Source organism: Patagioenas fasciata, chromosome 1, assembly GCF_037038585.1.
Source record: "Patagioenas fasciata isolate bPatFas1 chromosome 1, bPatFas1.hap1, whole genome shotgun sequence".
NCBI lineage: Eukaryota > Metazoa > Chordata > Aves > Columbiformes > Columbidae > Patagioenas > Patagioenas fasciata.
In genome coordinates, this window is record NC_092520.1 from 204442933 (window position 1) to 204469477 (window position 26545).

Below are 26545 nucleotides of genomic sequence, written 5' to 3' on the forward strand. Positions count from 1 at the left end.
GGGACTGTATAACTTCATTAAGCCTCCAAGATTTTTTCTTTTTCTCTTCATCCAGCATGATCCACACATACAGAAACTGAATCTGCCTGTCACCTTCCCAGTGGCACTATTGCCTGGAGGAGCTCTGGATTCACTTCCACAGCTTTGTGCCTTCAGTTGGTTGTCACGGATGAGAAAAGGCCTGATGTCATTCAACAGTGACGCAATTTGCTGACAGAAAATGGTAATCCTTCATCAGGATTTGACAGAATTTACAGGGAACTGAGTTAAAAAGGCAGCACTGGAAAACTGTAAAATCCAAGTTAAAATAGCGTGAAGGAGAAACGATACGTACCCTCTTTACTACATACTGATGTATACTATAAAAATTTTGAAAATTATCACTCACACCTTTATTTTCCATCGTTGCCTGAAACACTATAGCTTTCCTTAATAATCTGGCTTCTCTCATATTTCTCTGCATTTGCTTTTGCCAGGTGCCTCTCTGAAACCATTTTCAGTCATCCCTTTTCATTCTGTTTGCTTAATGGCCTTCTCTGTCTGCTCCTGACCTAGATTCCATTAAAAACATGTCCGTAGAAAGTACTTTCATGTGGTGCTTTCAAGTTAAACATCACACAAAATAAACCTCAGGTCTAAATTGAGTCCAGACCACTGAGTTTGATTCAAACAGTGATAAACTAAAGTTTCTCTGCTTGAGAAGAGCTCAAGTTTCTCTTCTGGATTATTGCCCATCTCCAGTTTTTGAGGTTTGCTGTTGTCCCAGAAAACCGAGATTTTGCTGTTGTTGTTAACAAACTGTAACCAACAACAAAAAACCAACATATAATCTTCATAGCACTATCCGTGAGAAAATTACTATATGTTTGTTCAGTTGCTATATATTTTAACTCTTCGCTTCATGAAGTAGGTAATTTACTCCAGCTTGATAAGTATTACAAAAAAATAAACATCATGAAACTTTAGAAAGAGGAACAGACAGTCTCCAAGGGTGCAATTCACACCAATGCAGGAGTATCACATCAGTCCCAATTACTTAGCCAACCTGGTGCTGGGATAAGTAGCTCACAGGGGTGTCTATCTACACAGCTCCGAAGCAGGTAGAATTATTTCTGTGGCTACTGTTAACAATGCACAAGCCAAAGTCAAAAGAAGAGAAAGCTCCTAAATGGATCCTTAGTTTTAAAATGTACCCAGTTTTCTGATTCTGTAAGATAGACCTAATCACTGGCACAATCTCACCTCTCTAAAGGTCAGTCCCAAAATTCCACAACAGTCCTACTATTCCGACTTTTCCCCTTAGCTATAGAAAATGCAGGGTAAACAACTATAGAAATATCCAAAATGCTTTATATATATTTTCTTCCTTGTAGCTGCTTTAGCAGAGGAGTTGGACTAGATGATCTCCAGAGGTCTCTTCCAACCACAAACATTCTGTGATTCTGTGATATAGTTCAGTAGAGTTTTTTACATTCCGTTTGAAAGAACCAACTTATAATTGTCATGAGAACCTTTAACTGAACTGCGTTATCAGGTACCATATTGGTTATCCTGAAGTCTGAAGCAAGACTTCTTTATATTTTATAATAGAGAAACTTTGTTTATTTTTGTAAGATGATTCACTGAAAAGCAAACACTGATTTTCTTAACACTTCTTGCTAGAAAAAGGGAAAGATGATATCCTGAAATAGGGAAATAAGTGATTCATAATTATAAATGTAACAATTTCACCTGAGCCTTCATACCTGTTAGTCACTTAGACCAATAATGCAACTTGGTTTCCCAAAGCTGATTTTGTAGAGTCAGAACACACAGTCAGAAACGTGGTAAGAGAAGGTTTAAATTCAACTGTTGAGAGAACGCTGGATTTTCCAAGAAATTTGAAGACATAGCTAAGAATTTTCACCATGAGAAATTGCAGAAGCAAAGGATTCAGGGCAGATTATTTTTGTTTGGTTGGTTTTTTTGGGGTGTAAGACTGAACAGTCTCAATCCACTGAATAATTCTGTTTTGGATATATAGTTTTCCTACACATTTGTACTTACCAGGCAGCTGCTGAAGCCCACCATCCTAGATGCAAAATATCTGTTATCGTAGGCTGGGAAAAAAAAAAAACACAAAAACAAAACCCAACAAATATTATGTTTTTTTTGTATAAACACTTGCAGATTTTTAAGGGAATGTCGGTCACCTCACAAGGGACTACTGACCACATAAGCAGAACGAAGTCCAGCTCCTTGCTTTGGTTCTTCTTCAGGATCGCAGACTGACTGATAGTCGTACGACTTGTTAAAGGCATACAGAGACATGTTAATCAGGTTTCGCATGAGACCAGGATCAATTTCACCAAAGAATCTTCCAATCTGATGAGGCAGAATACACAGAGATAAATTAAAGTATTTCCAAGTATTTTTCTCATTAAAAAGTGAGCAATTCTGATTTTCTACCCCCCATTATTTTTTCCTCTACACAGATCATCTGGTTGATCTGCTGATGTATTTATTCATTTGTTTGACCATTTCTCTCCCAAAAGCTTGATTGGAGAACTCCAGTTAGACAGCAATTGTTAAATGCACTATCAATGAGACCACCCCGCTTGGTGAAGAGCAAGAGGAATACAAGAAAGGTGCATGAATGCCATCCTGCTCACCCACACCACCATAGGCCCATTAACAGCCTCCCAGCCTAAGAGCAGAGTACAAAGACTAAAACTTGGTAGAGATATGGTTTCTTAAACCATAAATAAGACTGTGAAAAACATTCACAAAAAATCGGAATTTCTGATATGGCAATTTTTTTGTGATTCAGAAATATTTTTCAGTTTCTGACCTGTTTGAACTCTGATGGGCATGATACGTATAAATCAAAGAAAGATTATTTTCTTTTTGTTTGTTTGTTTGCTTTTCTCTTAGAACTTCTGCTTATTGTGTTTCATGTACTGTAATTAAAAATATACATACCTGTTGTGTATATTCATCCCGATTTGACATCAAAAGAAATCCACCATCATCAAGGATAACACAGTCCACATGCTATTATAAGAAAGTAAAATATGTTTTGCAGAAGGGATTTGTCAAGAGAACACTCTGTAAGAAACTATTTTTTTATTCAACACTTCAGAAGTATCTTCAAATCTATGTGGCTCAGGCTAAATCACAACCCCATAGCCAAGGGCCAATATTAAGTTCTAATAAGCAGCATTATCAGTATTATAAAAGTTTGTACAGATCAAAGGCTTATTTGTGGTTTAACTTCATAAAAGTTGTTTTGTAAATTCTTATTTGCTCAATACTTTGTTAGCTCCAAGAGTGCTATAACCTTATTAAATCTGATTATAATTGAATTTCAGCTCATACTAAGGGACTACAACTTCTTGTGTGCTTCAGTTGTTCTTAAAGTCCTTTTCCACTTGCAGCTTTTAATGCTAAAAATCTTAAGGGCAGACTTAGCTTGCTAGTCACGCTTATTTTCACTTGTTAAGGACTATAGTGGTTTCTTCCAGGTGTCAGGTGCAGAAATGGGAAGCCCACTGGTTCCCTATGCTTTGCACTTTGTAAAAGATCCCTGCAGGCAGAGTTTGGAGAGATAGCGGTGAGATCAAATCAATAACCTCCCAGAGTACCCTCTTTGTTGTATCTCCTGCATTTAATGATCTTCACACTCTGCAAAAGAACTCAGGGAAGACCCGAGCAGAGAAAGCTTTTAAGCACATAGCAGAATGTGATACTGTGATTGCTCCTGGAACTGTGCTCTCCTGAGTGCCAGCAGAGCTATGAGATCCCCAAATCAGAATGGGCTGGAAGCAGAGGAAAGGAGGATGACTAATGACTGTTGAAGGCCACATCTCCTATTCCAGGGCTTTGCCGTTTGCATTTACCCTTCTCTAAGGTACTTTTCTTCTAGTGTTCTTTTTTCTCAGGTTTGTTTGTTTGTTTCAGTTATTCCCTTTCTTTAGGATTCACCTCTTGTTCTGAAAGTTACCATTACATTTTTCTGCCTTTTTTTCATCACATCTGCCATTTTCACCACATTCTGCCATTTTCATCACATCTATTTTTTTCTTCCCTCCAGTTCTCATAACCTCATTGCAGTCATTCTTGCAACAACCTCACTGACTTTTATACCCTCTTTTACCCCCTCCATTCTCATCTTCATCTCTTTCTCAAACACAAGTGAAGAAGTCTTGTTTTATATAAATTTAATAATAATAGAATAATTTTCTTAGATAAATCTAGAGAGAAAAAATGACTTTTTGTGATCTGACAAATATTAATAAACTGAACATATTCTTACCATACTGTTTCTCTCACAACCACAGATTTCACTGTTGCACTAAAAAATAGAAGTACAGTAATGTTCACAATAATGTTTCAAAAGAAACTGCATTTCACAGTGATGCTAATCAATCAAAACAAGAACAAGTGATTTGATTTTCAATATCTGTATATCAATTGAAATTATCAGAAAAATCTCTGTGAACAACCCGTATTCAGTAATTATCAACAGCACAAACTCTACCGTTTTACACAAAGTCTCTAATACATCTTGCCTCTTAAGAATACTCAATATATTAGAGATAAATAGTTTGGAGGTCTTGTCAGGATGTCAGCGTTGTATAAAGTAACAGAAAATGAACATTTTCACTTTCAGGTGTTTGAGGCGTGGAAAGAAAAATGCTGAGAACCTGCTGCGAAGTATCTTTTTTGATCACAAAAAGCTTCATCAGTCCCAAAGCATGGGAATCCCATGTGAAAAAGGAAGTTCACCACTTCCAGTTAGCTTCTATGGCTTTGATTACTAATACAATTTTCTCCTGTTCTTCAAATATGTGTGTACATACACATATAACTGTGTCCTTGCATTACATCCTGAGCAAAACAACTACTGGTTAATAGTGCAATCATTCATCTCAAATTAATCACCAGATGTTCCTCTTTATTTCTCCTTTTCAGTTACGTATTGCTGTCCTTAGTTGTTTTGACATTAGGCAGTTCATTTGCCTACTCATCAAACTACAGCTGCAATACCTCCATCGGTCAGATGCTGTTATCAAGTCCCTTAACATACAACCAAACAAGCAAAGTTGCTCATCCAGTTGTTCCAGAATTGTCCTCATTTTTTGCCTCATCTTTCCCAATGTACTACTAATTCTTTAATATTTCTTTCCATTTAGCCTTTTCCCCTTCCCATTTATGCATAAGCTTTAGATGTAAGGAACGAAAAAGTTAAGCGCTTATTTCATTAAGTTCTGGTAAAATGCTGTGATGTTGGCTGTAATACAAACCCTTACTGTTCACTGTTTACCCATCCTCCTTATTAAATAAAAATAGATTCACCAAGTCCTTTGCAGGTTTTATTCACTGCCACAGCATAATCTTAGTAGGGAGCCTACTGGCTAGAACATGTCATTTTTCTTTGTCTTTATCTACGTCCAAAATACAGCTTATTTCAACATAGATTTATTTTGTGTATTTGGATGATTTAAATACCACAACTACTTGGCAACTACGCATCAGTGTGACTCTGGCACAAAGAACTATTAGACCTATTTGCATCTGAAGCTTTGAGAAATGCAAATAAAGTTCAAAAAAGACTTGGTCAGTTGCTTACCAGGCTCTTGATTGTGGTTTTTGTGAAATTTTCCATCCAGCTGGTTGCATCAATCTTTATTCCAACAACTAATAAGAAATACATGAAAGTATTTTTTAATATTTTTTTTTAAAAGGTAACTGTAGAATCCCAAAAAAGGGGGAAATTATAATAACATCTAAATTATTAAACTGGAAAAGGATAAAATATGAGTTTTGCCCAGTTGCCTGACCACCAATATCCTTCATGAGACTAATAAATTAAGAACTCTCAAATACAACCAGACCTTTTGCTTGATTTCCACTAGGAAGACTGAAACAGTCTCAGAGAATAGAGTTATATGAAGTGAAGTTCCTTTGACACGCCAATTACATTTCTAATTCACTGTAGAGCAATGTATTTAGAGTTTAGCACCGCTCTCTCTTACCTGCTGGTTTCAGAAGCTTCCCATTAATTGTTATTTCCACAGCCTTGCTTACCATAATACCTGTTTCATAGCTATTGGCACCACTTTCTGAGAGTATAGAAGGACAAAAAGAAAAAAAAGTTAAGGTGTTATGAAAGTCTCTTTCTCCAAAATTAATTATTATCTGTATATATATCTGTAATTAATGATTATTCAAATACCCAGAATGATCAAAAAAAACCCCTTATTCAGAAGCACTGACCCAGTTGTACACCATGCATTTGTCACTGATCACCAACATCTGGATGACTAAGAGGAATACTTTGGTTTACTTTTTATCATTCACTTTTTGTACACAGTTTCTTTCCATGCTTCATGAAATTACTGTAGCTTCTTTTTTTCTTTTTCCTGCAAACACAGCCATGAATAGCTTTACATATGTGAGCAGCTCTGTTAAAGGCAGGCTCAGAGCCAAAGATTCTATCCTGCTGTCATCTGTATATTTTTCAATGCAGGATATACTGACACCACTCACTAGCCAGCAATTACTTCTCTGATGGACTTCAGCCTGTTTTCAACACTGCTCAGTATGAAAAAGCAAGTTAAAAGTACATTCCCTGGAGCGCTCTAAGAAACAACAAAGACTACAGGGAATTTAGATAATTACTGTGTTAATATTTTATTGAGAAAAGATGCAATAAATAAGTATGAAATAACAGCAATAAAAGATCCCATATGTTTAAGAGAGGAGTGTGTCATTTGTGGTATCATATGCTTTTAGACAGGCTTGGCAAGGTTCATGTTGCTCACATCAGTCATGAGCACTTACTATTGTGCATATATTGGTTTAAAATATCGCCATATTTCAGATAAACTGGTTTTGGGGAATAACAACAATTTGAAATAGAATTTGAAAGCGAAGTTTAAATTGAGCAGTGGCACATGGGACAGAGTTGTGGCCTCTGGACCCATGTACCTGCTCACCTGAATTAGGTTTGGTGCTGAGGAAGAACTTGGCTCAAATAGAGCTTTTTCAGGTAACATTATTGGCCCTGAGTGAAATTTTCTGTCACTTCTTTTTAAAATAATTCTGCCAAAACATCTTTGTAACCCAATGTTCCAGTCAAATAAATGAATACCAGCACTCTGTATGTTTTCAGCTTTGTTAATTCTGGCACACAGGGCCACCAGAGTTGATACAAATTATGTCCCTTGTTTAGTGCCCTCCTAGCTACCTTTTCCTTAATAATAGAAGATGTCTCCAGATTTTTTTTTTTCTTATGCAGTATCCTACTTGCATCCTTTGTCAGTGGCCTCAACCGGTACGGGAAACTTCCATGAATATACTAATATTGGACTAGCTAGTTGTGACATTACAAAACAGTGAGGACTTACTGTTGTAGTAGGGAGCTGTGAAAATATAGTTGTCATTATCTAAACTCCGTTTATAGAAACTGACTTCATAAGTTTCAGCATTTTCCAACCAATCTTCTCCTGCCCTAATCACAAAAAATAGTGATCGAAAAAAGATAGTTAGCATCTCATTAAAGCTGGGCTGCAATGCTTTTTTATGTTTCACAGTCGGAAATAAGGTGAGATTTATTCATATAGTCCTCAGAATTTGTCAGCTTTCACTGACTAACTGCCAGGTGTAATTATTTAAAAAAAAAGTAAAAAAAAGGAAAATCATTTTCTTGGAACAACATGGATTTGGATTTGTGTGATTTTGTACCACCATTTTTAGTTCTGGATCTTAACTCATCGTTTTTAGATATACTGAGATAACTGCAACACTACTTACAACAAAATAGAAACAAACCTTCATAGCACATGCTATCTCCTGAGAAATCATCCCTAAAGATTTTGTATCATTAATAACATCAAAACAGAAACTGGTTTGGGGAGTAAAATTCATTGACATTTTCCCTTTTTGCAGAAACACAGAATAACCTAAGAAAACTGATAAATTTGCTATTTACCAGTATATCTGGACTGGCGCCCTCAATATTCCCAGTCAGTAATGCAGCTGTCTAGTTTATTATAGGACCATTTTCACATTTTCTTTTTGCCCCCTGGTAATGATCTATTTTTCTCTCTTGAAGTCTCTGGACCATTTAGTCTGCTCTTATTAGTCTATCTACTGCTTTACAGTATTTGCAGCCTGCCAAACAAATGAGCGCTTAGGAGTAATTAGGGATTAGCATGGCCCCACTACTACTACAAGGGTACAGCTTTTACCGTGGCTCTACACTGATTAGAAACTTGGATTACACGGACCTGCTATGGAAATAATGCTGCAGATCGGTTTCACACAGTGACACAGGTAAAATCAGAGAAAAACAAGACATTCTATTCATTTCATAGTTACCAGTACAAGCTAGCCTGTAGGAGAAGCTGTTTTTCATTCAATAAATCGATTACTTAACATTCCAGCCTTTCAGGTTTAAAAATTATCAAATTATATTCTTTTGTAATAATGATTACCTTTTTGGAAACACTCTAGTAATTCCACCATCTGTAACGACAAATTGTGCAACAACTCCATCTCTGTAAACAAAAACAAGATTTCAAATGAAATGGACTGAAATTCTCACAATTTCCTATGTCAGGGGTTGTCATTTAAATCTATATCTGTGAATACCCTGCGTAAAAATAAACATAACTGTATATACACACACGTATGTTATTTTATTAACGAACTTTGAAATGCATAAGAAAAATCACAGCCAAGAAAAAGAATACTTACAGAGAGAGTTTACTCCAATAATTTTGAGCAAGTTCATTTGTAAATCCTGCATCCAGCAAAACTCTAATGACCATATCAGTATTACCTATCAAAAGAATTAAGACTTTTATCTGAAACTATGACATGGAGTTTCATTAAGTAGCTAAAATTAAATTCTGAGTTGTCAAGATGCTACAGCCATAAAAATTGAGCCATTTTTATTAGTCATACTAACTTCTGATTACATCAAGTACTTACTGTTCAATAGATTGCTCTGACACTGTTGACTTCATTTAAACTTCTCCTTCATTGTATCCTAAAAAAACTATCTTTGTGTCATTGGAAAAAGCAAGGTGATAAGTGAACAGGCCTCAGCTTTGCAAAGCATCTGTATTAAATTTGGAAATTAAGCTATTTTTAAAGCATGTTTTCAGTCAAACACTTTATTTCAAGTGATTCAATGGAACAACACAATCCTTCGTGATATGTACATGCTATAAAAATGAAGGCAATTCAAGTATAATATAAATATATTTATATCAGTTAGGATCCAGCCTTTCAAAAAAACTGTTTGCCATCTGAAAATGGGTATACAGAAATAAATTAAGTTGAAATAGTAGCTTAGATGGATATGCCATTTTTAAATATCTAAGAAAGGATGCTTTGAATTCAGTACTTCTGAAACATCTTTTTCAGTACCTCTTAGTAAGGGAAAGTTCTAGGAATGCTCAACAGAATTAAGCACACACTTTAATAGAGATTTCACCACTATGGAAAATAAAACAGGGCTAAATTGGAGCTGAATATGGTAATGGGAAAATCTGGCTCTTGGTCTTCAATGTCACACAGTAAATCAGTGCTGGTAAATCAATTGTTCTTTGACCAGAACCTGCAGCTCTGAATCTGCCAAACCTCAGCTGCTCAGTCTTGCTGAGGAGACTGAAAAATCCTTATGGGGAAAAATAAAAATAAAACCCACCAACTTTTCTTTGATTTTACTCCATAGAAAGCCATGACACCAGAGCAAGACTGAGGGGTAGAATCACCTCCCTGGATGTGCTGGCCATGCTCATTTTGATGCAGTCCAGGAGACTGCTGGCTTTCTGGGCTGCAAGAGCACATTGCTGGCTCATGTTGGGCTTTTTTGCTAGTTTTCAAATAGTTTTACCATTTTTTTTCCTTTTGAAAAGCATTTTTAGCTGATGTAATTTCCATAGCTGCTGTTTCATTTAGTCAATACTGCTTACTTTTTCAGGAGAGTATTTTTAAAGTAACTTGATTATAAGTAAAAAAGAAGGAAAAAAGTGAATTTTCTTGTGGATTCCAAAATGAAATATAGCAATCATCTGATAACATTTTGGCTTAATTACTTACTGTGCCCTAGTGTATACAATATCACTAAATGTGTCCTCAATATTCGCTTGCATAACTAGTGAATATTAAACTAGAATTTTCATTTATTAGCTGGTTTAATCATTTGAGATGAATGCTTTCATTTCCCAGGGACTCGGGTGAAATTTTAATCAGTCAGTACTGTATCTATGAAGATCACCCTATGAAAAACAACAAACCCTCACAACATGCACACAAAACTGTCCTTTTGTGAGAAGCTAAGTGTACATTCCCTCAGTTCCATGGTCTACTACTGAGATTTTTGTTGAACTGGTCAGTGATCCCTGACAGTAACATGATAAAAAGACTTGAGGAATGTGAGACAAAAAATATATTTGATTTTTTTTTTTTTAGAAATTACTAGTAAAGCTAAACAGACTTGTATGCATAAACAAACAGATTCAAACATTGAATTTTTCATGAGAACAAGACTTTAATGCATTACTGATGGTTCATTCAAAAGTGTAACTCCTCATTTGTTCTTAATAGAGCTTAAGGCTCAATTTAAATATGTGAGTACCTTCCCAAAGCCCAGTGCTCAACACTGCAGCAGTATATGAATCTGTGTTCCCAACTCAAGCCCAAGCGAGATCTCTTGAAGCAATTTGTGAACCAGTAATAGAACTTCCTCATCTTTTATTCTGCTTATTGGTTATTTTGTTTCTCAGTCCTTTACTTACTTTGGTTATACAAGCTGACAAGAAAGCAGACTGGTAGTTATTTACTGCTAGTAAAGAATGCTGAGAGGAAAACACTGGATGCATAATGCCCTGTAAACTGTTGTAAATAAGCCCAGAAAACTGCAAACTAATTTTACAATCTCTACCTTGAGCAGAAAATCCCCAAACTATACATATTTCTACTAAAAGAAATCAGTGAAGATACAAACCCAAACCACATGATTTGGTCATGAAAGCTGTCATTTTGAGTAATTCTCATTTATAAGCATTTTCCTAAGCCAAAATTTCAGTGAGAAGAATACTTACATGATGGACTGCTTGGAGTATTTCTGTCAATAAATTCATTGAAATTTAATAGAAATTCTGTGTTGTTTTCAGATTTTTTTACTTCACTACAGTATTCTCTGAAAAACAACAAAACATCGGCCTTGTCAGATTTGTTTCCTTTGCGACTAAAGCTGATAAATACACCTCAGCAATTTTAAGGACCAAAAGGGTTTGTGCAACTGCAAGGGTGTGGCTGGCACTGCTACATCAGTTGGCTACCTTGGTCAATATTGAATGCTGACCATACTGACTATTTCTGGCATCTGCAGGAAATAAAGTGTTCCAAGTGTCTGCCTAAATCTGAATTATAAGAAAACTCCACGTATGAGATAGGGCAGAGATCCTCAGAAAAAGCACTTGGGACTTGTGTAGCTCATGAAATAAGGAGATCATGGAGTCTGGAAACTAAACAAGGAAATGAAATGCCCAGTGAATTTAGACTGCTCCTGGGTTAAAATGTACTGGAAAGTACATGGACTGCTGTTTAAAACCTAGTCACTTCATGCTCAACTAAGGCCAGATTTATGGGATGAGTTCCTATCCTCTGAGAAGACTTAAAGGCAATTTTAATAGGGTACACACCACATAAACATATAAACACTCCTTGTTTTGACATATGCAAAACAGTTAAACAGTAAACTACTGTCCTTTACATAATGTAATAAAATTAAACAATACATCATTGGGCAATTCACTGAATGCAAGCAATTACAATAAAAGTCACTGAGCATTTTGAAGGCAAATGTTAGATTGTGAGTGGCATTAAACAACTTTAATTAAAGTGTAGAATATTAAACAGTAAAGCAGGGAGGTCTCTTTTTAAATGAGTTTTTTATATTAAATCAATTTCGTATGAACAAAAGAAGTCTTTCAAGTATTTCATACGAATAAACTCTCTTATTACCATGTACTTACTTCACCATGATTCTGAAAGACTACAGGCAGAATTTGGCATACTGTATCAACATTCACATTTAAACAGAGCTCCAGATCAAGCAGGCTTTGATCATGTAGACCAGCCTAACAACTAGGGACTTGCTGGAATCTGCTAATTGGTGCAACTGAGTATCAGTAACTTCGGCCCTTCAAAAAAACCCCAAAACCAACAGCTACACTGAGAACACATTTGAAGATAGAAGACTATGTTTCACATATGAATCTATCTAAAACAGTATAAATGTAAAAGGATACGGAAATGTACATGATAAATAAGAAACTGAACAATTCTTAACTGATCTTGATAGTACAGAACTTCCTTTGTTTATCATAACTATCGTTTAAAGGTTACTTAATTTTTAAGAACTATTTATCATACCTTGTTTCCCTTGAAAACATATATTTACAAGGGTAACAAGGACTACGCGATTTGACATGAAAAAACAGGGAACTAATGAACTCACATGATGAATCAAATATGAATTCATGTTTAATTGACAGAGAGCTTTGAAACACTTTATTTGGATTCTGGAAAACATCTTAAGGTAAGTATTATGGTACCTATTTTACAAATGAGAAGCTGAGGTACAAAGTTGTAAAATCTTAAAAGTCACAGACACAAGAAAAAAACAGAAATATTGAAGATTACCATTAAACACATCAATAAATGACGATATGTCAGATTTTACAGCTTTCTTTGTTAATATAAAACAGAATCAGAGCCTAAAGATTTTTGTACTCCATCAAGAAGTAAAGATCGATCTTGTAAAACATGAATTTAATAACTGCTCTTTCACTTAATATTTTTTTTACCAAAATTAACTTTATTGGTCAAGTCTGTATTTTGTAAACATTATTAATCTGTTCAAATACCTATTATTTACTGCTGAAATAATATTAATTACTGGCAAATTAACCAACCTTGGTGCTATAAGCGTATAGCCAGCTTCATCAAAATGATCAGGCTTCAGTGTTTCTGAAACTACAAAGAGGAAGAGTAAACACCAAGTAAATAAACAGGGCTTTTACCATCATTTTTCTTCTGAAAATATTTGACTAACTTTTGCATGCATCCATAAATTCAGAAAGAAATGTGTATTTTGAGCCACTTTTCTATTTCTATACTATATATTTCTCAATATTTCTCAATATAGGAACAAATTACTTGATTATTATATACAATACACACCTGACAACAATAATGTATCTAACAACTTAGAGAAGACATTTCATTAGCATGACAACATGAAAACGTGTGGTGTTTTCATTAGAATTACAATCTGATAGAAATAAATGTTTGGGATACTGAGTTGTTAGAACACGAATGAAAATGCTTCTAGTATTTTCTGCAACAAAGTTTAAAAACTCATCCATATAGGCTTCATTTTAAATGCTACTGAAAATAATGACTTTAATAGCTGGTGTCACTGAACACTAACAGGACCAGACAAAGAAGGATTAGAGATTAACAATGTATTGAAACGTGCACAAACACAGAAAAAGACTTCACAGTTTTGTTTTTTTTTTTTTCTATTGCTATGGTACCCAATGATCATGGGAAAAATCCTGAGATGGAGAGTACAGAGGAGAATATCCAGTAGGAATAGAAATATAAGTGAAAAATATCAACCGCAGTCAACAGAAGGAAATTGAGCAACAAGAATATACTTGCCCTTTTTGTTTTTCACTATCCATCAGAAAGAGAAAGCAGGGAAACAGAAAAAAACAGGGTAAAGCAAAAGGGGTCACAAACCAATATTTTATTCAAACAGCCCCTTGAATAAAAATATTGTGCATAGATAGATCAGAGGTTCAATTTACATACAACTGTTATCTGGAAAAAAGACAAACATCTTTGAAGACTGAAGAATATGTCTTTCTCAATTATTTCTCAAGTACCTTCTATATACTGTGACTATTTCAAGGGTCTGTTTTGCATGTTATACTGATATATGTGCAAAACCAGATGACCTAATCCATTAAGAGAACTATATTCACTAAAACTTTGATTTTAAACTACTTACTATTTGATAAAGTTACAAAATGAATCACTGATTATTAAAAACTCGCCATATTCTACTTCATATGAAGGAGGCAATTAGAGAGGACAGTGATTTAGTGCTAACCAATTTTTCTCTAAACTATCAGTCTCTATGCCTGTCAGAGAGATTCATAGTGCTTTTCTAACTTTCTATTTAACTGCATATTTGTTCAAGTTTATTGTAACACTTGGAAAAAGTTAAAAGGACGTGATGGGTTTTATTTTGTCTACTATCTAGATTACAGCTAAACTAGACCTAATAAACAGAAACCATTTGAATACTCACAAGTATCATTTCCAATTATCTCGCCAGAATCTGTAAATGGCTTCAAATTAGTCTAGTCCAAAAATACATTACAAACATCCACTAAAACTATTTTTAAAATGCAAAATAAAGCCCAAGCTGCAAGCCAAACTCAACAGTGCTTTCACATTATTCCTATGGGCAGCAGAGGTAATTTGCTAAATATTATACGTAACTACTGCAGCAATAACAAAAAAAATGCTTTACTTCTGTGGCATATATCACGATGTTTAGCTAACAGACTGAAAAAAATAGCATTCAGACCCTTAAAATGACAGCAACAGAGGATACACAAAGCAATGATTCTATAGGCACAGAGCAAGGGGGGAAAGGATCATCAGTGGAAGTGGGGTACCTGCACATATTCTATCTTTATAGAATATTTCTTGTACCTTGGATGTTACAATGGGTTAGAATCATTGCTGCAGATTTTGGGTACATCACGATAACATTAGTGAATTCCATAAAATTTATGAATTTTAAACATTGCTTTTTTAAGTGAATCAGAGGCTTGGCAATAGTAGGCAAAACCAGGGAACCTTCGTAGTACTTACATCTGGCTTGTGTTATTTGGTTTTCTATTTTGGCTTTAATATAATAAAAGCTGTATGATGGTAACACCAATGCCAAACTGCAATAGAAATGAGACAAATAAAGCAATTATGTTATTTGCAGCAGTTTTCCAGTTTCAGCTTCTATGTGTTTTGAAAGCAATTAACAAGTTTGGAAGTTGGATTGTCATGAGAGGAGACAGTCACACAATGAACATACCAGGCTGACACTTTGCAACAGATATAATAAGTCAGTTCATGCAAGTCTTGAAGTTTCCTGTATTTATTTTCATCCTTAGATGTGCATTTAAGCATAAACATACTTTTTAACAGATAAGCAAGGAATCTCTAAATAATTGCGAGTAATAAAATACATGATTTCTTGTATCTTCATCTAACACATTTAGCATGCCAATGTAACACATCAAAATGATCAGTGACTGTAAAAAAACAAACAAACATGTAATACTGCACTGATTTGCATGCATCACATAATGACAGACTCTCCTTTTACTAATCAGACAACTACCAGTATTCATTACAAATATATAAAGGGTGAGTGTCATGAGGATGGAGCCAGGATCTTCTCGGTGACAACCAATGATAGGACAAGGGGTAATGGGTTCAAACTGGGAAACAAGAGGTTCCACTTAAATTTGAGAAGAAACTTCTTCTCAGTGAGGGTAACAGACACTGGAACAGGCTGCCCGGGGGGGTTGTGGAGTCTCCTACTCTAGAGACATTCAGAACCCGCCTGGACGCCTTCCTGTGTAACCTCATCTGGGTGTTCCTGCTCCGGTAGGGGGACTGGACTGGATGAGCTTTCGAGGTCCCTTTCAATCCCTAACATTCTGTGATTCTGTGATTAAGAAATGTATCTGGCAATACATGAATCCACGTTGCATTCAAGATGCAAAATATTTTCTTGAATCTTGCAGTCAACACTAAACACCTTTAAACATAATTTTGTAATAAAATATTTTTTAGATTATACTTATTTTTATTAAAAAAAATGTGGTTTCTTTTTGCAACTAAATTCGATGCATGTATAGAAGAGTTAGTTCTGAAAAGGTAGACAAAGAACAGGAGGTACGAGTCATCATTAAAGAGGTATCTTATCTTTCACATCACATCCTTAATATTTGCACTTGGATTTCATGACTGCACAACTGCAATGATTTCTAATGGACAGCAGCAGAAATTAACATTAAAAGAGTTGTACAATTGAGCCATAAATGAGATGACCTTTAATGATACATTTGCCATTTAAACAGAATGTAAGAGAAATTGCTGAATATTTTGTGGTAGCCTTCTACCAATTCTCCTCTAGGGAAATCAGGAGCGGTTTACCTGTCATTAACAGCTACTGCTAGCAGAAATTGCTAATTAAAATCTATAATTTTATGTTTAATAGGTTTGCTGCAATGTGACTCCATGGATTTATTGCTGTATCTCATGCCAGGGAGCTCAGTAAGAACAAAGAAGTCATATAATTCAACCATATTTCTTTACTGATTACTAGATGGCATAGTCTGATCAAAAACTTTGTTTTATTGCAGACTATAAACACAGAGGCAGTTCAACAGAAAAATGGGATGCTGAATAAAAGACAAAGTCCTACATTTGCATTCTCTTGTTAATACTGATTTGTTTGGTTGTTTTTTTAATACATATAGATTAACGTTTGTATTCCCCTTGGCTGTATACCTGTGCAGAACATGAAAAAATGGGAACCAGCTTGGCTGAGAACTACTGTAATTCAACACAATGAAAGTATTGTGTTGGTAATTTGACTTAACATGTGTACCACTGAGTTTTGAATCAGAGTAGTTTAGCTTTTGAGGGACTTGGTAAAGCTTAACTTTTGGATAATGTAAAGTTTCTACATTCCTTTTATGTCACAGAACCATCTGCTTAAATGAGTTTGAAATAATAGGCATGCCAAAGCTGCATTAGAGGGGGGGCTGTACTTCTACCCATTACTTCATGTGTTCCTGCTGCCATTCTCCATATGAGTTTTATATGCAAAACAGTATCAGTGCTATTAGGCTGGTGCAAAAGTAATTGCGGTTTTTGCATTGCATTTTGGTTGAAATTTTACCTAATACACCACCTGACATCTCACCAACTGCGTATTACTTCTTCAAGCACCTCGACAATTTTTGGCAGGGAAAATGCTTCCATAACCAACAGAATGCAGAAAATACTTTCCAAGAGTTCATCAAATCCTGAAGCATGGATTTTTATGCTATGGGAATGAGCAAACATATGTTTCGTTGGCAAAAATGTGTTGATCGTAATAGTTCCTGTTTCGATTAATAAAGATGTGTTTGAGCCTAGTTATAATGATTTAAAATTCACAGTCCTAAACTGTGCAATTACTTTTGCACCAACCTAATATTTTGTTAAATCTTGTCACAAATAGATACAGATTTCAGAAAAAAATCAGTAGCACAGCTCCTGCTCCTAAGATCTGATGTGAAGTTTAGCAAAGTAATGATATAAGAAATTACTGTGATTGAAATAAATTTGCACAGAGCATGTCACTTCTTTTTATTTAGACTAACATGCAGCATCTTCCTTTGTAATATACATATTAAAACAAGAACACAGAGACAATGCAAAAAAAAAGATGAAATAAGAGGAGGAATCTAAGAGAAAGTGTACATTTCAGAATCCAAGTATGGTGCAATACAGAAAGTAGGAGGAAAAGTAAGATTCTTAACATCAATCATAAAAAGCTTTTCTTCCTGCATACTGAAATACCGCAGTGATAAATCTCAACAGCTGGATGAATGACTGAGGTTCTGGTCCTTAGGCAAAGTAACAGTTCCGAGCTGTAAAGGAACACAGCAAATCCTACAGGCCCAGACACAAGATGATATGATCCTGACTTTGCTAGTATGGAAAATATAATGCTAAAATACTAACCAAAATAACAAAGAGGAATTTAATGGCACAAAAGAACTCAGAGAACAGAAATCAGTTACCTGTAATCAGTGCCATTCACAGCAGTCCATGTGTATGTTCTGTTTCCTTTATCAATATATCTCTACAAAGAGATATTGGTGAAAAAATAAATCATTGACTCTGAAGCTTCAATAAGCATGCCATTTTATTGAGAAATACTGCATAAAATCAAGTACAATCTGATGGAATTTTATTTATTATTTTGCTAAAAGCATGACTGAGCTGCAATTCATTTTCTTAAACATTTTCCAAACTTATATTATGCAAAAGAATAACCTATATCCTTTTTATTAACATTAAAGAAATGCAAATATAAATAAAACCATAGAAACATGATCTTTTTCCCATTTAAATTCATTAGCCAGGGCAATACAAACCTTTTTTCAATGTGATTTAAATTTGATAAAAGATGTTATTTCCTGTATGGGCCTTAATGTTAAATAATGAAAACAAACAAGCAAAAAACCCCAAAATTATAAAAAGAAGACTCTTTAACAACAAAAACACCCAGTACCTGTCTTTTCAGGTCACAGTACCAATGGCTAAATGCATTTAAATTTGAGTCAAATGTACAGGCACAGCCAGGTATAGGCACCCCATGCTAAACTTACATGTGTTTCTAATCTCATTAGGAAACTTGCACTTGCAAAAAAAAAAATGTAACATGGAAATAAATGTTTATTTTTAAATAACTTAATACATTAGGATAAATTTTACCATTTATTTTCTTTTGGTATGAAAAATTATGTGACAGACGTAGTCTCACAGGTCCCCATAGATTTAATCATTAATGCACCTGGCTGACATTGTTTCACTCCATTTTCCCCTTTGAAAACTACAAGTTTTTGCCAGCTGCAACATATTATTATTTTACAATCAGAGACTTGTGAGTATGCCAGCAATAAACTCTGTGTAGCTGTTGCACTGCAGCATTATAAATATCAGTGAAAGGTACCACAGGTATACATCTATGTTCTTTCTTTCCGTGCAGTAAAACAAAAGTGTAAAAATGACCGTGCTCATGAGAAAGAGGTGTCTTTTTTGACATTTATTATTTGAAACCCTCTCATTACTTGCCTGCTGGTTTTCAGCCCAGCATGACAGAGTAAATAATTTAATAGTCATTTTGGAAAGAAAAATTTTTAAAAAATGAAAAAATATACGCATGTATCAATGTCTGATGCCCTGATATATTTTAAGGTAAAAAGATGGCTTAAGAGATTCCTACCCAAGCCTTTTATATTTAATAATGTGCCTATACTATTCCTTCAGGTCAATAATACCATGTGAACCTAGTGCTGGCAGCCCCTCCAAGTCCGTTGCAGTGCTGTGTGCCACACATCATATATGTTGGCAAGAGGAAAGCAGTGCCCAGGGTGGGTGGGAAGGAAGAGAGAACTGGGCTCATATTAAATCTGGCTGCTACCAGTACTGTGAAAGTGCTTGAAAGCAAATTGGCTGAAATGTCCCTTCAAACATAATGCAGGAGATTACAGGTCCTCACACTCAGCTCCTGTTTACCTTCACCCGCTTCATTACTAAGCAATCCAAGACCATCTTCCCTTGAGCTGATTGCTGCCAAACAACCTACATGTTATTGCAGCTTTTGTGACCCTTCAGTTTTCACTCCTGCCCACCCTGGCTGCCCGAATGTGGCAACATTTCTATTCCTATGGCATCTTCTTTGTTAGCTGGAAACCCCCTGAGGCCTTGGGAGACTTCAGCACACCCCACCCATGATTGCTAAGTCTCTATGCTGTAGCATGAGGTCATCTCCCAAGACACTGCTGGGGCCAGCTGCAACACAAAAGGAAAGCAATGCAAACTTCAACCAAAAAACAAAACAAAAAGGCCATCAATTTCAAGCCTCAAGACTGCAACTGTCAGTTCAGAGCAACTGACCACACCAGCTCTATTTATAAGAAAATATATGAAGCTATCAAGTCCTAAGTGATGCGTGGCTCATGCATGGCCCGTGGTCTGAAGCAGCTTGATTCTGGCTCTGGTAGCCTGGAGCTAGAAAGGTGCAAGGCTTGAAGCAGTCATCGCTGCAAGCCATCTCTGGTTCATCCTCAGAGAGGTCCAAGTAGAGGAAGAAATCTTGGGCCATGATGCAAGGGCAAATGAGCAAACTTAATGTCACTGAGAACTTGAAGCATCTAGGATCAAAAGGCCTGGAATATTCTATTCTGGTATGGATTATCATCTTGGATACATGTAACTGACGCATTCTCATACACTCAGGGACATCACATTCTGCCTTGCCCTGATGCTGTAGGGACACTTGCATTTGCAAGTGTAAATGTTTCCCCTCCTTCTTTGGGCAAACAGTCACAGGACCAACAGTTTTGGGTCTTTGCCACCACATAGCCTGAGAAATGCATTCACAGCCACAAATGCAATTTCTTGGATAACCCCAATGTCCTTGTAGTTTGATGAACTTCTAAATCCTCCCTTTTCTATCCACCTACACAGAGCCCTTTTCACTCACAAGCTTAGAAAGACAGTCCTTAAACAAAACAATAAGTCTGAAATTGTCCCAATAAGTCCTTCCCTTCAGGAACAGTTTATCCCCAATGCAGATGTCAGCAGGACTTTGGATTTTCCAGCAGTGGGTCAGGAATGACCCAGTCTCCCTTCAGAACAGGGGTACAGGCTGGTGGCTTCCTAAACAGGACAGGTTCCTGACATAGGTGAGGCAGCAGAACTGACATCAGAGGGGAAGGAAGGCCCCATTCATTACCATCGTCCACTAGAGGGACCATTCAGGAAAAGGAACTTCACACAGTAGGATTTCCCCATGGAGTGAAGAGCAGCACTGTAAAGCCTTACTCAGGAGGGTTGGGACAGGGAATTTATTGTGAGAAAGCACAGAAGAGAGTCCTGGCAGAAGGTAAGGCAACTGCTGGTACAGGTCTCTGCTTTAGAAGAACATGGAAAGAGGTGAAAGGCAGCATGAAGTTGTATACAGAGAAGGAACATGGGTATGTTTAATAAGATGATGGGATTCAGGTCAAGGACTATAACTTATGAGTGTGCTTTACATCTGGACAACGTAAGTATATAAACCTTGAGTTGATTTCTCTCGTAGAGATTGAAGTAGAAAAGTATAACTCTGCTGCCTATGTGATTACACAACCATCATCACCATCATCTTTCAACTAAGACCATTTACAGTCACATTTGTTTGCCCCCACTGAAGCTGAGGTTTTGTACTCAAGAAGAAAGTATATAAGGTTCTGCACTTTCTGAACAGAGTATCAGAATGAAGACAGTGCTCAACAATGAGGCAAATTCCCTAGGCTCTGCAGTATGATTAAATACCATGATAACTTTTCCACAACAGTCACAATCTTGTTAGCAGGGAGTTGAATGAATATACAGGTTTCAATCTGTCTCCTCACAAGTGGAGAAACATAACAAGTAGAGCCACTGATCTCCTCAACGACACCCGTAGCTTAGGAATGAAAAATGCCTCTGAGGGATTTTCACACTTGTGAAGATCCTGAGCATGGCTTCATGTTCTTATCTGCACTCCTTTTAAGTTATATTATCAGAAGCATCTTCCTTTGTCAAATCCAGTGCAGATACTAAGAGGCTGAGGGTTGGTTGTGAGATGAGCACACCAACTCAGGTGACATTAACATGTTCCCAAAGGTCTGTGATGGAACCAAGTGAACATGAACTTGATGTTGTAAAATTGTAGCATGGATGAGTGATCAAAACATGTTTCAGAAAATTCAGCTTCACTTTCAGACTCATCTAGCAAAGGCAACATATGCATTGCCATTATTTTTTACCCAGCAAGACATAAAAGTTTCTAACACATTTAATGCAAACATAGGCTAGGACTATGTTTTTTTTTTTTTTTTTCCAGTATCAAAATGAGAATATATATATAGGAATCTTCCACCATCCCATGCAGAATTGTGTCAGGGGACAGATAAGAGGAACTTTTCAGTATTGGGCATGACTTGATTTCATCTGGACAAAAACTAAAACAGAGTTTAAAAGTCACAAATATCTACTATCCACTGAATGGAGTATAATTAATGAATGTGCTGCTTTGGACAGAATGAAAAAAAATAAAAGCAAAAACAAAAACTTAAACTCTGATGCCTGATTTCCTATCAATTCAACTGGATTAGATTCTGTACCATATGTCTTGTGATAATTATCTTTTCACTGGAACATTCTACCATTTAAATACAAACAGCAGAGCCATCGGAAATAGCAAAGTGACAGAACATCAGGAGGGGGCAGCTAATACTACACATGAAAAACTAACTGCACACAACCAAACAATTCTGCTGATTATTCTTATAGTGTGCTTATATATACAAGGGTTGTGTACCATCTGCTTGATGTTCGATTTGCTTCACATTCTTCTGCTAAATCATTAAATTAGCTATCTTCAAGCTGGTTTACATTCAGAGTAAAACCGTTTCAAAAAGCTGTTGTGGAACTATGACTGTAGGGCATACTCTGGCCAGAACTGCAGCTTTGGCACATCAATCATAATTTCCTCTCATTAAGGTCCCCAAGAAGTAGAGCATACATGTAAGAGTCCGTATAAAATCTGAATATTTCCTATTGCTAGGAAATGTGTCTGTCTTATTAGAGAAACCAGTAGCAATCTCTATCAGGAACTAGCATTTTGGACAAAAAAATAAAGAACGTAAAAAAACTATTCAGAAAGCACAAGTACATTATATAAATGTAGCATGAATTTGCTTATCCCAAACAGTTTTCATTTATGGCATATAAATGTTGTCTTTTTTTCTCACTACTTTTTTTTCCATTCAACCACAATATAAACTACCAAACCCATCCTCACACATCTCTGCAAACAAATTAAGTACTTTGTTTTGGGATTCATACACAGAAGTAGGCTGGGTCCATTTCCTGGTGACCAGGGTGTAAGACCTCATCAACAACTGCCTGATTGATGGTGCACCAAAGAAACCAAGAAACAAAACAATTCCTCTTTTCATGAACACATAATTTCTTTTACTATAAGCCAGTGGAACCAGCAAATCTAGAGGAAAAAATGATACAAACTGACATTGCAAAATGAACATCTTTTCACGATTTCACAGTATTTTTATGATTTTGTTTGTTCCTGTAAATATAGTAGCCTGTGTTCCTATCTTACCTCATCTTGGGACTTGACCAATGTTTCAAATGTTTTTTCTCCACTTTCTCCATCTATCATTTTTTTCCGAATCTATTGGCAAAGAAGAAAAAGAAAGAACTAGGTGTTGCCTGTAATATAAATAATCTTTTCAGTGATTCCAATTATTTAATAGAAAATCACAAAATAGTAATCCATCTGAAAGTCATAGCTCTTAAAAAAAAAAAGTTTATAATTTTCAGATTTTTCTAATTAGAAGTTGCTTTATCCAAATATATTCTGAACCAGTAGCATTATGAAGCAACAATTCTGGTACAATTCACATAGCAAAACCATCCCATACAACTCCTTGATGTTGGGCATCAGAGGGAGTATGAATTGTGTCTAGATGAGAACGAACGTTTCTAGAATTTCTCATGCCTCCCAGCACATCTGTGTGATTCTGGTTGTAGCGGTGATTCACAAAAACATGTTTTAAAACCAATCTGTCAGTAATTCATCTCTGAAGCAAGACTTTTAAAGAAACTTTAAACGGAATTTAAAGATAAGAAGAACTGCTGATTTGTGTCATTATGGAAGAATAATTTCAAACTAAGTGGAAATATACTTGGTCAAAATCTGGAAGATTTTGAAATAAAATTCCAAATAAAACAAAAATAACAAACTTTTAAAAAATTCTGATTTCTGAATGTATTACAAAATCAAGCACCAAAAAAAATATATATAGGAATTAATTTTATTGTCAACAGTTAACTTTATTTCTCAGTTCTCTCTCACCACAGCAAAAAGTTTGCATGAGTAAGAACAGAGAAATACTTCTAAAGTATTTCAGCCAATATATTAATATTTTATTATAAAGTGTTCTGTTCTGAAAAAAAATTAGAGGACTTGATGACCCTTGTGGGTCCCTTCTAACTCGGGACATTCTACAATTCTACTATTCCCTCCCCAGGATTTGCCACTTAATGTAAAAGAATTATTAAAACAATAACCATGATGTCTTTCAAAATCAGAGGAATATAATGCAATGTCCTTACCTACAAATAGTACCAGGTCTAATTTGTTTCATTATAATTTCATTTCTCTATTATAGTGAAATAGATTTCCATTCAAAATCTGGAACGTTTATTGCTTTTAAGTTATTATACAGTAAAATACAAGCAACAACAGGTTCTAAGAAAACAGATTATCTCACCTCAACTTTAATATCATTTTCCAGTTCAGCGTCTAGAAAATCCAGTGTGACAGGTTCCTGGGATTTAGGATTCTGAAGCAGAAGATATTGGACAATGAAATAATAAAGACAGAGCACTATAGTGTTACAAATCATTCTAATCCCTCCATCTCAAAGTAAGCTACTTAACTGGGCTTACTTACCCATCTATTTTAATCTCTTACAGTATGATAAGTTCCTAGTGGCCCTTTCTCGTTTATTTTACTAATTGGACTGAGACATTGATTGGACAAGTGAAAATCAAATTAACACTAATGGTCAGTGTCCATCTACAGTCTGTCATCTACGAGACTCATGTCGGGAAGCTGTTGGTATGTCTCGGACTGGAAAGGTGGAAGAAGATGCATCAGAGGAACCATCAGACATGAATCTCTCAATAGGTCTGCTACCTCCAAGAAGGGAGAGAGAAATTTGGGAGAGTTTTCCAGCTGATCAGTAAGATGGGGCAATTGTACTCTTCTGCAATTTTGCCAAAAGCAGACTGCAGACTTGTTGTTATGAGGTAGTAATTACAGCAAGTGATCCAGTGTTATAAAAAATAAAAATCACTCTTATTGTCAGTACAGGACTTCCCTGAGCTTCTTCCAGTTTTGACTGCATTTCTCTTGACATCAGTACTGTGATCTCCATTTAGGAGACAGAAACCTGTAGTATAGAAATACTGTGACCCAGTAGCTTCAAGACCTGAGGAATATCCGTGATGTCAACCCTCCCCTACGGAGAACATAAAAGTTTGGTGGTGCACACCTCTAGTAACTCTGCTCCCAAAGGGAGCTGTTTCTATCTCTGCTGAATTGGCTCAGACCACCTTCCACCCTCTACTCCCTTCTCAGGGAGTACTTGGACAGAGCCATCTTCTGCACCAGTTCTTAGGAACCTAACTAATTTTTTTAAGAAATTTTGGCTAAGCCCCATTGACCCTGTATTATGGTCAAATATTATTAACTATTCTTAACTGTGGTGTAAAAATCCTCAATCCTTATCACCGAGTAGTAAATTAATGCACCCAACTAGTGAGCAATCTTCAGGAAAAAGAGTATGAGGATATATTATTTCATCATTTAAATCTGATAGTTTAGAATAGAAGATGAAAAAAGTCCAGTTTTAGTAATTAATTTTGATTGATAGTAATTTTATTTCTGTAATAGGACAGTTCATCCATGAAAGGATCACAAGACCTAGTTTTATCAGCCATTGAGCACTGTTTCTTATATGATTAGCAACACAAGAACTATCATTAGCGGATACTATAATTTAAGACTAGGATAAATTCTGATAATGACATTTTTAGAGGATTTCAGTGATTCGGCTATACTAACTTATTTACAGGGTAGACTAAAGTGCTTTATGATGATTTCATTATTTCTATCCTAACACTCTCTGGCACAGGTACATTACAAAAGTACATGTGACTATGTTATCAAAGAATGTAAGCATGTTTCATCACAATTTAGGTATGTGTTTCCAGTTCATACTGGAAGAATAAGGTCCTGAATAGCAGGTAAAAGATGACTTCATCTAAAAGTCTGGAGCATTAAGAGCTTAATAGCAGTCTTTATTTTCAAGACTGAAATATAGAATAGTGCTAGAAGACGAAAGATTATTCCTTCATATTCTTGAGGAACAAGCGTACCCGTTTCAGGCTATATGGTACCACTGATTTTCTTAGCAAGAAAGACTTACTGTCTGCTAAGAGAAAAGTTAATAAACTTATTCTCAGAAAGAAAATATGCACTGGAAAAATTTCAGATAAAGCTTCCAAATGTCTACTGATAACTTCAAATAAATGTTTATGTTCCTATTTATATATGATAGGTAAGACTAGTAACTTGAATAGAATAGCATTAACGTATGCTCTCTACTAATTCCAGTTTAATTATTGCTATGCAATTGTTTTTCCCCCCAATAAATGCACACTCTCAAAATAAACAACAGAAGGCTTAAAATGTAAAAATAAATTAAAAAATACATTTTCTTACATGCAATGGATAATGAATAGCATGGTCAAACCCAAACAGCATGCATGAAGGCATTGCCATGGCAGAGGAGGCATTTGTGAAGTTCACATTCCATTTCAACACACAAAGGAACAGAGGAAAAAAGAAATGGTAAAAAAAAGAAAAACAAAAGCCACTACATCAAACCAAGGTCAATATTCATTTCAAATGATAACCTGGACTAGCCGCAGTTAAGGAGTCCCAAAGACAAAATAGTCAACTTTAACAGTCTGCCAAAATTCAGGTATAAATTAGCTA

General features: G+C 35.7%; 1 protein-coding gene across 8 annotated transcripts in view; it reads right to left on the bottom strand.

Annotated features, from left to right (window-relative positions):
• Window positions 1-26545, bottom strand: part of CACNA2D1 (calcium voltage-gated channel auxiliary subunit alpha2delta 1) — a 400174-nt gene that overhangs the window by 19934 nt on the left and 353695 nt on the right. For 4 of the 8 annotated variants that reach the window (XM_071803489.1, XM_065838799.2, XM_071803488.1 and 1 more), the window contains 15 exons: window positions 24252-24323; window positions 23078-23149; window positions 17943-18004; window positions 14956-15032; window positions 12978-13038; window positions 11100-11197; window positions 8743-8827; window positions 8481-8543; window positions 7392-7495; window positions 6018-6104; window positions 5612-5679; window positions 4295-4333; window positions 2962-3033; window positions 2212-2364; window positions 2047-2099 (listed from right to left, as the gene is read on the bottom strand). In XM_071803489.1, coding sequence (XP_071659590.1) covers window positions 2047-2099; window positions 2212-2364; window positions 2962-3033; window positions 4295-4333; window positions 5612-5679; window positions 6018-6104; window positions 7392-7495; window positions 8481-8543; window positions 8743-8827; window positions 11100-11197; window positions 12978-13038; window positions 14956-15032; window positions 17943-18004; window positions 23078-23149; window positions 24252-24323 — 1166 coding nt within the window. Of the gene's footprint in view, window positions 1-2046; window positions 2100-2211; window positions 2365-2961; window positions 3034-4294; window positions 4334-5611; window positions 5680-6017; window positions 6105-7391; window positions 7496-8480; window positions 8544-8742; window positions 8828-11099; window positions 11198-12977; window positions 13039-14955; window positions 15033-17942; window positions 18005-18266; window positions 20844-23077; window positions 23150-24251; window positions 24324-26545 lie in introns of those variants that run through there. The other 4 variants (XM_071803490.1, XM_071803491.1, XR_011737089.1 and 1 more) reach the window with 4 other exon arrangements.